At 43.2% G+C, this 13,693-nt stretch overlaps 1 protein-coding gene across 4 annotated transcripts in view; it reads right to left on the minus strand.

Annotated features, from left to right (window-relative positions):
* The window catches only part of nedd1 (NEDD1 gamma-tubulin ring complex targeting factor), a 16,185-nt gene extending 6,360 nt beyond the window's left edge, over positions 1–9,825 (minus strand). Inside the window, exons 1-13 of one of the 4 annotated variants that reach the window (XM_046038220.1) lie at positions 9,703–9,825; positions 7,928–8,071; positions 7,355–7,449; positions 7,137–7,253; positions 6,841–6,981; positions 6,210–6,439; positions 4,063–4,261; positions 3,062–3,185; positions 2,532–2,663; positions 1,810–1,860; positions 1,636–1,725; positions 1,198–1,364; positions 916–1,111 (exon numbers count right to left, since the gene is read on the minus strand). In XM_046038220.1, coding sequence (XP_045894176.1) covers positions 916–1,111; positions 1,198–1,364; positions 1,636–1,725; positions 1,810–1,860; positions 2,532–2,663; positions 3,062–3,185; positions 4,063–4,261; positions 6,210–6,439; positions 6,841–6,981; positions 7,137–7,253; positions 7,355–7,449; positions 7,928–8,063 — 1,678 coding nt within the window. In that variant the 5' untranslated portion in view covers positions 8,064–8,071; positions 9,703–9,825. Of the gene's footprint in view, positions 1–915; positions 1,112–1,197; positions 1,365–1,635; positions 1,726–1,809; positions 1,861–2,531; positions 2,664–3,061; positions 3,186–4,062; positions 4,262–6,209; positions 6,440–6,840; positions 6,982–7,136; positions 7,254–7,354; positions 7,450–7,927; positions 8,072–8,208; positions 8,326–9,702 lie in introns of those variants that run through there. The other 3 variants (XM_046038217.1, XM_046038218.1, XM_046038219.1) reach the window with 3 other exon arrangements.
* Between the last annotated feature and the right edge of the window lie 3,868 nt (positions 9,826–13,693).

The following is a 13,693-nucleotide window of genomic DNA, read 5'->3' on the forward strand; positions in this document are numbered from 1 at the left end:
TTTAGAAGTGATGAACTAGAGACAAATGTGGGCTGTTCACTAGAACAGTCACTGTTTCAGAGTAAATGTACAGTTATGTCTGTCAGCAGCTTCACCTACCGTATCATTAAAGTGCTGTGAGCTGGTAGGAAGTCCGGGAGGGTTAGCAAGTCATGAATGTTTTCAGGAGAGGAGAAGTGACTGTTTTTATTATAATTAACGGGACAAAAGACCGACTCACCGCTCACACAGCCCTCTGCTGTTTCTACATGCTCTGGTAAACTCCGGTCAGCTGATTGTTTTCTTCTGTGGTTTTTGTGGTGAGGCAGTGTTGTTAAGAGGGGAGCTGCAGCTGGTCGCCCTCTGGTGGGCAAACTATGCAACACCCATGACATGAGTGAAGGATTGACTCTAGGTTTCTTTTTTATTTGGTCATACATCTGCTGTTATAAACTGTCAATGACGATTAAATGCAATTAGCTCATATCGGTATAAATCGGTTGGGCTCTAGTAAATAAACATGTACAAAGAAAAAAAAAAAACTTCCAATAAATGTTTTTGAAGTGCGTAAATAAGTCCCAAATTGTAACCCTGGGTCAAAAGTGCGCATGTGTAGGCGTAGCGTAGATGTGTGCGGTGGCAGAAGAGGAACACTTGCTGAAGAGACGGTGAACCACACAAAGAATATTTTATCGTTTTTTAAAAAGCCAGCTACTTCGCCGTGCACAAAAACACACCTGATTCGACTATAGGCAGGACTTGACCATTCTGTCAATCCTTAGTCGGGACAGCCCTAAACTGCTGTATTGTCTCTAAGTGTCTCTCAAACCAATCAGCTACTGTTTATTCCTGCAATGATTCGAGTCAGTATTAGTGAAGTGGAGCGGTAACCATGTCCCGGTGGGAATCAAACCTCCGGCTCTGGCGGTGCTTTACCTGTTGCGGTGGTGGGTGGAGCTCCCTGGACAGGTGAGTCGCTGCTCAGCTGAGCTTGAATACCGTTGGGTCTCCAGAGGCTGGGTTCTAGAGTGGAGAAGGACGGGGCCGGCTGGCTGCGATTGGTCTGCTGGGGTGGTGTGGGCGTGGCCTGACACTCGCCCTCCAGGCCGGAGCTGCTGCCGGCCTGGTCCGACTGTCAATCGACAGAAAGGATTTGTGTTAAAACAAAAACAAACAGCTGACGTTCGTGCTGTGTTGGACCGGATCTGGAGGTCAGACCTTTCTGGAGTCACATGGTTCAGCTGCTACAGCCGAGCCCGGCTCCTCCTCTCTGATTGATGGTGGGGTCTGAAAGACAGACAGCGGGGAGTAGCAGCGCCCTCCAGAGGCTAGCAGGGACGTTCCCAGGGGGGTCTTACGGTGAGAGTTGGCACCTGAATAAAAGTCTGCGTGAGTTCACAACAAAGATCAGTGTTTACGAGCCGTCAGTAACCAGGTGAGCGTTTCTACAGTAGGCCGATGCCCAAAACCTCACGGAAACAAGAAACCTGGGTTCAGTACTCGGTGTCAGAAACCCGTACCTGGAGAAAGCGGGTTTCTCTGATCCCCTACCCCCGGGTACTGATGTGCAGGACAAAGATGGCGGAGCGGGCGGGTCAAAGCAGAGAAACTAATGTAAAGTGCAAATAAATCAGATTAGTAAAAAGGAAGCCTGACCGTCTCTGACGGGGGAGAACATGTCCAGACTGTCCCGCCCGGTGAGCTGCTGACCCTCCCCGTCTCTGGACAGCATCTCCAGACTGGTAACTATGGAAACACCGCATCAACGTTAGTCCACAACCGGCAGCATCATTCAGACCAGCTGCTGTTTAAGTTAGAGACTTTTTTTACCGTGTGTTCTCCCAAACTGGGCGTCTCCGGTCGTCCCCTGGGTCCTAGAGTCTGGACGACAAGGACAGGAAAGAGAGCTGAAGGTTAGACTGCGCTCAAAGACACGACTAACAAAAGTCGTAGTTACAACTTTGACATAAACAACCTTTGGAAACGTTCTCACGCGGAGGAGTAAAAACAAGCCGTCTGATTCCTCAGATGTGACATCATGGTCAATTTTGAGATTTCGGGCTACTTTAGCTGCGTTTCCACCAAAGGGACCGGTGTCTAAATTTAGTTCAAGGGTCTTTATTTTTCCCCCAAAAGTCCCTGCTTGGGGGGGGGGGGGGGGGGGGGGGGGTTGTACTTTCCGGCCCCTCTTTTCCACCATTGTTTGCAACCCAATAAATCACAACCAACAGTCAGAGAGCCACACGAGTCTCGCTGATGTCCTTTGATGTCCTTTATATTTGTGTCTCTTTCTCTGAGCTGGAGTTCTTTTGAGAACTTGATGGTTTTATCCAGTTTGTTATTAAATGTGTAACGAACTTTATCGCGTGTCTCTTCATTATTCTCCCACACAGAAAGCTGTTTTTAATGGTCAAGCCTGTAGTTTTCATCATATTCCAGTCAAATCTGATGTTCATTTATAAATGTTGCTCATGGATAGTGGTCGCTTTCATGACTTGATACAGATAAGTACAGATTTGAGGAGGTAGCGAAGGCGCCATCTGAGGTCTGACCTTCTCGAACAGGAGAGAAGAAGTCCAGACTGTTTCGTCCGACGCAGCTGAACTTCTCCACAGCAGGAAGCTGCTCCGTCCCCTGCTGGCCTTCAGCCTCCCGGGACATCACCTCCGCACCAGCGCCCCCTGCTGGACACAACACCGGGCTCACTGTAGACTCGATATCAAACTAAACACGGCCATCACAACTCTGAAAACTCCAATATGGGCAGTCATGATGACAAAGTTTTGCTGAGCGATCTAACATGTAAAGGGTTTTCCCCTCATACAGATGGAGAGTCTGAGGACAGGGGGTGTTGGGCGCCGTGCAGAGTGTATAAATATTATGTGGCTGGATAAATAAAATTAACCTGATGTCTTTAAATGTCTTATTTCGTCTGACCAAAGATCTGAAACAGAAAGATGTTCAGTTACAGTGAAACAAATCCTGCCATGTAAGAAGGTGGGACCTGAGAACGTGGATCATTTTATTTTAATTTCTCCGTCCATCTAATGAAAGTGTAATGTGACCAATGAGATGGGCCCACCTGTGCTCGTCAAGTGTCTGGGGGGGGTGGGGCCTGTGCTGGGGGCGGGGTCCGGCTGGCTGTTAAGCAGCTTGGTTGAGGATCTCTTCATACTGGAAGTCTTGGAGGAGCCCAGTTTACTGGACTGGAGACAGAGAGAGAACAAATGAACAGATGATGTAAATGGCATTTACAGGGTTCCACAGTAACGCTGTGGTTGTGTACCGTCCTCTGCGCAGCTTTAAATCCCCGTTTCAGAATCAGAGCGTTTGACCTGCCCGACGTCGTTGACTTGTTGCTCATTGTTCTTTTTGCGCTTCTGCCCTGGGTCAGTGGGCTGCGACGTGAAATGGTTTTTCTTTTGTCTGTTTTCATTGTTGATATAAAATCAGGAGTCTGCACAGGGTGTTTTATTCTGAAAATTCTTTGTGCAATTTCTGTGTGTGACTTCCTCCCTGGTTCATCTGCTCTGAGCAGTTTGACTCAGCTTCAGACAGACAGACTCGCCGCGAAACGGAGCGCTGCTTCTGAAGCGCGCTGCGTCCGGTGGACCCACAAGCCTCGTCTAAGATGGCTGCCATCAGCTCCGCCAGAAATTAGAATCGTAGGGGTCATTTCATATTTTCGATTCTTTACAGCTCCTATAGAAAGCTGCATTATGGGGTGTTTGTAGTTCATCAGCAGTCTGGAGTTAGTCCAGTGTGTCCTGCTGCCAGAGAAATAAACTCCTGACGAACAGAGTCTATACGGAAATATCAGTTTCACACAATATGAAGACGAGGACACAAACAAAAACTGAAGAAGTTAACAGTCAGAGAGTTTACTGGGAGAAACTCGGTCAGTCAGAAGGTTTGATGATGATCAATTTTACTTAAGTGGAGTGTGTGTGTGTGACTTCTGTGTATTCAGTAAACATCCTATCAGAGTGTAACGCAATATGTTCTGCAGCATTGGTGCCCGTGTGTACTGATGAGGCCTCTTTACAGATCTAACCAGTCAGTCCTGTACTCGGTCTGTGGTACCTTGTGTCTGCTGCTGCTCTGGAAGCGCAGGCAGGTGACGGAGGTTTTATGTGCCACGGTGATCCTGGTGGGGGTGCTGGAGTTCCTCAGGTCGTAGTGGTAGATCTTCCCCTGAGTGGACCCGACTACCAGACCAGTACCGTCCGGAGTGAAGTCTACCGAGGTCAGAGGACTGTCCACCCGGATCGACCTCAGGACACTGGAGACACACAGTATATAGCTGATAATGTACAGAAAACTTCCAAAACACCGACATAAAATTTAACTGACTAATACACTGAGGTGGAATTCAGTCAGTCACTGTCAACATGCTCACTTCTAAAAAGGAAGTAAGTGGGACACGAGCAGCTGTTTTGGATAGACACATCCAACTGAAAGGTAGCGGGACTTCAACACGTGGAAGAAGAAGACGACGACGAGCACAGCTGCAGTGAAAGCTCCACCGTCGTGTTTGGAAGCAGGGTGAAGTTTAACAATCATCGGTTCTCCCAGCTCTGTTGGACAGCTGATTCAGGAAGACGTTTTACTAGTTTGGGATGAACTCAAAAATCACCAAAGATGATGATGCAGTTTGCAGCGCTAAGAACTAGGGCTGAGCGATTAATTGCATTTGCGATATTATCGTGATGTGATAAAAGGAGATTTTCTAATCACCAAGGCTGCGATTACGCTCTGGTCACATGACACCCAAGCGGAAAGCAGTCTGCAGACGAAGCATCGTTACGCTGTACCTTGCCTGACAGAAGCTGACACGACAGAAACTTAAGTGGCACACAGGGAATGAAATCGTCGGGCCGTCCGCCGCTTTGACGGACAGGAAAAATGCACAAAAGAGACAGACAGACGCGTGTAGTAAGGTAAGCGTATGGTGGCGATCGGCACTTGCGGCACACACACAGCCACCAGTGAAGCTCAGGATTTGAGCTTTCAAACTAAACTAACAGGTCCGAAAGAGGCGCAGTCTGTCCACGAGAGGCGTCACTTAGTTAGAGGTTCAGTTCAGTTCTGCCATCAACTCTATCAAACCCACTAACCTGGTGTGTAAACTGTGTGAGTGCTGAGTAATACAGAAAGCAGACGTGGTGGATTTAAATGATTACAGATTAGAGCCGAGACGATTGGTTGATTCATTTAGTCAGTTCCAGATGAATGGGCTACTTATGATCCTACTCTCATAATCATTTTTATATCAGGCATTAGTCAAGCAAACAAGTCAATAAATGTGAGGCTTTGCAGTTTTAACTTTCATATCGGACGTGAAATGAATCTCTTTGTGTTCTGGACTGTTGGCCAGACATTAAATATGTCACACTGGACATATTTAATGTCTGTTTGTCAGTATTTTCAGACATTTTTTGGACAACATGCCTATCGAGAAACTAATTGGTAGATTAATGACAAAATAAATCCTTAGTTGCAGCCGTACTCTGGATTATACAAACATGCAGGGATTCAGTCACCAAGTGAGATTAATCTGCCCTCAGCCATCTTATCCAAAGCTACAGACGTTCACTGTAGAATAAGTACTGTAGTGTTAGTAGTGCACCGAATGTTCAGCAACAGAAATTAATATGCTGAAAATAGCAAACAAAGCACTTTCTGTGTTCGGCCTAATGAGTCAAAAGACTGAAGAAATTAATAAAACAGTTTTGTTGACACGTCAGCAGTGTGGAAGCATTTTAAAGTGTTGCTGTTCTGCTGAACTGTCTCCCAGCACATCCTTAGAAAAGAACCGCTTTCAGTGTTTCTGTCTCTCGTCCGTGAGAAGGAGATTAAACTAGCCGCACCTAAATGTGGAGTGCACACGTATTCCAGCCTTTACGGTAAGTGAAGCGGCCCAGAGCGAGCTGACAGGCAGGTTAGAGACTTTATCCTGTCAGTTTGTCTCTTTAGTATGAAGAGAGGCTGTGAAGTCTTCATGTTACGCCGGACGAGAACCACATACAACATTATTTATCAAACCGGGTCGGACTGGATGGATTTAGCGCGACGAGGAAACACGTGACGTCGTAAAAGTATAAGTGGGTCTGACGAGGCTACGCACGTACTTGTTTGGTGTTCGGCAAATTATATTCAGGTTTGGCTTAGGCCAAGAATTTTCATTTCGGTGCATTCTTAAGTATTAGTACTGCAGTATTAGTACTCACATCTTGCTGGCCGTGTCGAAGCAGATGATCTTCTTGTCCAGACCGACACTGACCACCAGCAGTTCACTGGCGGGGGAGAAGGCCAGGCCGGAGCCCGGGGCTTTGTGGGCGCCGTCGAACACATGGAGCTCCTTCTGGGTGTTGGCGTCCCACAGGACCACCGTGCCGCTGTCAGAAACACTCCCAAGCAGCGAGCGCTTCAGCGTGGACAGCCTCAGGTCATGGATGGGCTGAAGATAAAACAGTTCTGTCAGTTTCCATGAAAAACCGCGACAGGAAAATGTTTTAACAACAAACATCAGAAGCAAGAAGGCAAAGAAGTGGAGAGAAAAGTTGATTACTCAGTAGAGTTTTAGGATTTGAACATTTTGAATGTTTGGCTCTGGGAACGTGTCACGGGCGTTTTCTCTTTTCTGCCATTTAACAGCCAAGATGAATCCAGCTTTAACGCACTGAGGCATGTGAGCTGGAGTGCGTCTTTACCACCACTACATCTACTATAATCCATGTTATCTGGATTAAAGCATTTCTACAGGTGAAATAGTTTCAGTTCTCTCGTTTTCACTGTGGAGGAGGCCGTGTGAAAGACGCAGTTTAAAGCACGCTACATTTACAAAGCAGACAGTCCCACCTGGTCGCTGCCGTGTCCGAAGGCTTTGCCGGACAGGTTGGTGGTCAGACTGTGGAGGACCAGGTCTCCGCTGGTGGAACCGGAGACGACACAGCTGTCATTGGCATTAAAGGACACGCAGGTCACCTCTTCTTTATGGTCCTGCAGAGAGCCAGAGAGACACAGGGAGGCTGTAACATCAAGATTCACCTCAAACATTTATGAGATCCTCAACAGTCCAGACGAAAACACAACACTAACTTATAACAAAGTTTACACGAGGTTTCGCTACCGTCACGTCCTCTGTGAGGTCTTACCTTGAGGGAGCGGTGAAGTCTCTTTGTCTTCAGGTCCCAGATGTGAACACAGTGATCCAGACCTCCACTGACCAGGAACTGAGACGACGAGCTCAGACACGCACGGGTTTGTTTTTTCTGAACAGACAAAGAGCCGAGGTGAGGAGGACTAAACTACTGTTTCTACACGTCCACTGCAGCGATGATGAGAACACAGGAAGAACAAGTCGAGCGCTCACCCCGTCAGCCAGTTCCACCACAGGAACAGGACTGGACTTGAGGCTGGAAACCACCAGCTTGTCTCCGCTGCTGCTGGCGCTGACCAGGTACTGGTCTGAAAGAACTGGTCAAGGCTGCTTCATCTGTCACTGCAGAACGTTCTGGACCACGATCACACAGGACTGATGCTCGTTTTACATTAAACATTAATTCACAGTTATGTTGGATTCACAGCTGGATTTGCCTGCTTGGCATCTAAACTAGCTCCCGAAACAGAAGGCTGACACAGAGTCTTTCTACTGTAGTAATCTAGACGGACACGCAAACCAAATCAGCGTGTGAGGAAAACAACCACAGACAGAAAAACCTTTTCAGCTAAAATACAAATCTGGTTCCAGCTTCTCAGATGTGAGAATTGTTTTTTTTTTCTTCGTCTTATCTGATTATAAACTGAAAATCTTTACGTTTTTTTTTTAATGTAAAACCTACTGACTGATCTCCAGTTGATACTCTGGTAGCACGTTAGCGTTCCGCCACTAGGTGGCCACCCTGAGCTGATGAACACAGCGGTGTGTTTTGACCGGTCAGGATACTGTTGGAGCTCCAGCAGGCCTGGGCGACAGGGTGGCTGACGCTGTGTGGGTTAAACTGCTCCAGCGGCGCCATGGAAACCGCATCCCAGATCTTCACACAGTCTCCTGTCGAAACCAGACGGGTTAACTCCTCCATGGCGATGCCTGGAGACAAACAAACACGTTGATGTAACTGATCAGTTGGCTCCATCTGCAGAAGTCTGAGTGTCTCTGTTGTTGGGTTTGTGCTGCTGTTTGGACAAAAGAAGTCATTTGAAGTCTTTGTTTCTGTCTGTGCTTACATGTGCTGTTTTTGTAATGTCTTTTAGGTGTCGTGTGGTTGAGACACCTGGGAGACATCAGTTCTCCATCAGGGGCCCAACAACCTGCCGGGGACTGCAGATGGAAATGAGCCTGTGTGGCTAAATCTGGAACATTTTCCATAATGGACATAAAGTCCTCATGTTGTTGATTAATTTGCAAACTCTCTTTTTAAATTAATAAACTACAAAAGAAGCCGGCGACTGTTTTTCTCTCACACGTTTCAAAAACTGAAATTACATTTCACGCAGGGAGAAAAAAGGAAAACAGATAGATGGAAGAGAATCTACTGCCATCTTTTGTAGAAGGTGACTTATTTGTCTGTACCAATCTCCTACTTCCTCATAAAATAAGGCAGCCCTTCCAACACATTCATTCATATTTCCATGGGATGAATGTAGATTTCTGTATCCTGAATGTCCATCAAAACAATATCATGAAGTGCACTGACACAAACAGACGTGCTGTCAGATCTGGCTGCTACCTTATATATCAAGACAAATAGCTTAGAGGATTGATAAACACAATAGATGAATAGAGGACAAAAATCATAAATCACACAACATATGGCCCAGCAATCGGTCCAAAAGACAACAATTTCATACTTCAATAATACAGATGTAAACTAACAATGAAATTTATAACATTTCTAGAAATAAAAAGGGGGGAATCATCACCATAACTGTTAAAAGCTCCACATTATTATATACACAACAGGTACTTTTAAAACTTTAAATACATTTTCCTGATTATACTTAAATACTAACATTTTCAATGCAGTACTTTTACATGTACATAAGTACTAGCTTTACTTGTACAAACTGTTGGAGTTTAATTTATAACAAAACATCATATTTTATAAAATCTGACTTTGTGAAGTAGCTGAAGCTGTCAGATAAATGTTAGTGAAGTAAAAAGTAAAACATCATCCTCTGAGGTGGAGCAGAAGGAGAAAGTGGCATGAAAATATATTTGAACTTTTACTGAAGTAACAATTTCAATGCCGTACTTTTACTTTTAAAGGATCTGAATACTTCATAAAACATCTGCTTCTCCTCACAGAAGCGTTTTACAGCACAAACATCTTCACCATCTTCAACAGCTGATCGTTTATTATCAGGTTCACTGACGTTCAGCAACAAGTTCTTTTCGATCAGTTACCGGAGACTGTCGACAGCTGACACTCGGCTGTTTTCGGTAAAGTAAAAGCGGCTGGATAAACTTTTAATACAGCAACAACCAGCTCACTTGTCCGTGTTTCACTAAAAAAAAGCATTTAGTTAAAGTAGATAAACTGTCAGTTAGCATCAAGCTAAGCTAAAGTTAGCTTCAGCTAACAGAACATTAGCCAGAAGTTAGCGGGTTTTAAAGTTACCGAACTGCATTAAAACCTGACTCAACAACACGGAACCGGCGGTAACTTGATGAAAACATTCACATGTTTAAGGCTTTTCTGTTAAACGTGTCGTACGTACCGCGAAAGGTAAATTAATAGCTGATCGATTTTTCGTTGTTTTTGATCCGTCTGCAGTCAATAAACCGCCACTACGGAGACCCGGGAGGGACAAACAGCACACACTTCGCGTTTTAGTTTCGGCAGTGTGTGAGCGCCCCCCACAGGTCACAGGTCAAAGTTCTCACAGACAAACTGCAGAACTGCCTTGGAGATGGATTCATGTTTTTCTCAATTGTTTACACACAAATTCTGGAGCAATGAATGCCAACATTGGAAACAGAGGCAGAGCCAGTACGAGGACGGGGACGGGGACATTGTTTTGAATGTAAAGTTTCATTTTGCAGGAGAATTGAGGGGTTTTGCTGTGTGTGTGTGTGTTTTTTGATTTGTGTGTAGAGTTCTGAGAATATGAGGCATTCTTTCAGAAAATGTGTGTAAACAATCGAGGAAAAACTGTAATGTTTCTCACTGTGTCCAAACCAAACAAAGATGCCGCTTTTTAACTTAAGACAAACAGAACTTTGCTTTTACAAGTAAATAGTATATTTATTTTATTTAAGGAATATTTAAGTAGTTAGTAGAAGCAATTTTAACATTTTATAATAAAGCCTTTGCTTTATAATTACATTTCTGTTAATACTGTAAAAATACACTACATATCCACACTGCTTTATATTTAATATTTATTTCTTTGTAATATTTTCTACTTACTATTATTATTTCTGTCATTTTTTTATAGGGTACCATTTGGCCTTCATAACTTAGGATAAATAAATAGTTGATTTACCGATATTTTAAAGTTATATAACTTTATGAAAAACATATTGGTCGAGCCCAGGCACATTTATTGAATTAATAAGAGATATTTTAACTACATGTTACGCTTGACACGCATAAAATATCCACCCTGTTAAGGACTTAGACATAACAATTTAAAAGTGTTTTCAGGGTATGATTGCTACTAAAATTACATTTTTATAGAAATCATATGTCCCTCACTCTTATTAGATATTTGGTTTCAATAAAATAATTTTTAAAAAGCATAGGCAAGCCTATATTGAGTAAAACAAGCACACATTATGAAAAAGGGATGTATTTTTCCACTTTTTTTCTCAAGAAAAGTGAATTGTGATAAGAATTACTCAATGGCTCTCGCCTGTGTAGTCAATCCCTTCCATGTCTTTGTGTAAATAAAAATATACACTTAATATTTGGTAATTTCAAGAAACTATGAAGGAAAATCACCAGTATACACTCTATACATGTCCACCCTGTTAGTGCCTGTGTGAGCTTAATGGCTAACATGACCTTCAATACTAGATGAGGATGGTACAACAGGGTGGACACGTTACGTACTTAATAAAAATGTCAAAAGCAGATAGTAAGAGGGCGAGAAAATCCATCCATCCATCGTCAACCGCTTGTGTACAGGGTCACATCCCAGCTGACATCAGAGAACCCACGCAGACACAAAGGCAAGGGCTAACCACTGCACCACCGTGCCACCCGGCTAGAAAATCACACAGCTAAATTTCCCTCCACTGTTCAGGTCACCTAATGAGAGTGATGTCAGTAAAAGTTTTCCACTTAAAGGGACAGTTAATGCAACTCAACAGGGTGGACAGGAGGCGCTGGGGACAAACATAAAACCCTATTTTTTTTGTACAGAAGTTAACCATTTTGATAAAAACATCTGATTAAATACATTTTGAACAGGAAAATTAGATAATAATGAAATATTTGGAAATACATATGTTTTTATAAGTTTTTTGTAGATCACTGGGGACATGGCAAAATCCCATAGTACCTCTTAAACCAAAGCTTTTAAAATGTAAATAAAACAACTTAGAAGCCAATCCCATTGTAATCATAATTAATAACAATTAACCTTACATAAAAAAACCTAATGTAACTAATTTAGATAAAATACAACATGATTTGTATAGGGGACGCAAAGGCACCACATAAATGTTTTTTAAAACTTGTATTTCTTTAATGCCTCAATAGCAATTTCTAACAAAGAATTTCCCCTTGGGGATCAATAAAGTATTTCTGATTCTCATTTACGTTCATCAAACTAACCAATAGCAGAATCAGTGTCACCTGTATGTGAACTGCTCAATAAGTAAAAACATGCTGCAATACAACTACAATATAAAACCAAAACAATTACAGATCAGAGATTCAGATATACCGGTGAATAATCAAGTCGTGTTGGCTTCATTTCAGAACTTTCTGAAAAACTGGGCATTTGTTTAAAAAAAAGAACAGTTAAATATATTAATCCAGCTAAGAAATGATTGGCTGGCAGACATGAGCAGCTTCTCCGATACTGATGTACCTGTCTGCGTCAGCGGTCTGCTGTGAAACCACATTATATTTACTCATTTAGCTGCTGCTTTTATCCAAATCGCCTAACATTGCTATACATGTCAGAGGTCGCACGCCTCCGGAGCAACGAGGGGTTAAGTGTCTTGTTTAGGGACACACTGGTGAATGTTGCGGTTGGAATCAAACCCAGGTCTGCCACACCAAGGGGATGTGTCTTATCCACTGTTCCATCACCACCCTACATGAAGCTAATCTGCAGAGATTCTTTCATTAGGAGACATTTTAATAATAGAAACCAGGGTGCAGCTGTGTAAATGAGCTTTATGAGTGGGATCAGAGGAACATGTCAGTAAAGGCTTTCTGATTTAAAGGGGAAGTGATCTGTGATCATCATTCAGACTCATGCAGTAATACTGCATCACACGTGTGACCTGGCAGGAGGAGGAAGAAGGCCTTCAGTGTGAAAAAAGGGGGACGTGTAAAGATCACATGGATGAGTCATTAGAGGTGGACGGCTCTTTGTACTTTAAGATATGACAGTAAGACAACTCACTGTTTTCAAATATGTTTGTTCTTGTTCTCATTATTCCTTCTTCTTCATTTTTGTCCCTGCTGAAACTGTCCGTGTAGTAAAAACTGTAGGACCAAAAGTCACCAAATTCCACCCACTACTCAGGCACGTATCACTCACTGACCTCATGGTGGCGCTGTAATAACCAAGTTTCCACAATTATCTCGAAAACGTCTTGGCTTAGAGCAGTGTTTCAAACTTTTTCTGTCATGCGCCCCCTCGTTGGAAGAAAACCCTTTGTTTTGGACAGGAAACACACAGCTGTGAGAAAACTTTAACTCTGGAGTGTTTGTCTTTGTATCAGTCAGGCAGGAGAACTGGACAGAGATGTCTATCTTTGTGATACTGGGAGTGCTGGTCTGCATAGCGGCACCAGGTAAAGAACACAGTCTAATAACAGTACGAACATGATTCCTGAGTGATTGTCATTGTATGATGTGCAGTGTTGGGCAAGTTACTTCCAAAATGTGTATTTAGTGAGTAATTAGTTCTATAACAATATTACTGTCTCTGAACTATAATGCTTTACACTACCTCTGCGTTACTTTGAGTTCCTTCCACGGCTTTTTAATGGGCGCATTATTCTTTTTTACATATTTCCCTGTTGCTTTTATGTTTTATGTAAAGCACTTTGAATTACCTTGTTGTTAAATTGTGCTATACAAATAAACTTGCCTTGACTTGATAATCAGTAAAATGCTGTGGGTTCTAGTGATGTGCAGAGTTATATCTGCGGATCGGGTGTGTCTTTGCATAAAAATGAACCTTCTGATTAAAACAATCTCACCCATCGGATTTCAGGAACAGGTAACAACGTTACTCTTTTACCCTTGAATTTGTTTTTCTGCTGCAGAAATGTTTCTGGGTGTAGGTGAATTATTTTTAATAAAAACAAAAACACCACTTCATTTCAGGTTAAAATGTGTTGTAAAGCGCATTACTGCAATTACTGCAATTACTGCTATTACTGCTATTACAATATTGAATGTCAGTGTTTCCTCAATGGCCACATGGTGTAGGCAATGAGGAATGACGGGATTTGTGTGGCTCTTAAACTGAAATTTCAAAACTCCACTTTTCAGAAAACACACCCATTTGAGAAAGTCTG

This window comes from Micropterus dolomieu, linkage group LG22 (genome assembly GCF_021292245.1).
Source record: "Micropterus dolomieu isolate WLL.071019.BEF.003 ecotype Adirondacks linkage group LG22, ASM2129224v1, whole genome shotgun sequence".
NCBI lineage: Eukaryota > Metazoa > Chordata > Actinopteri > Centrarchiformes > Centrarchidae > Micropterus > Micropterus dolomieu.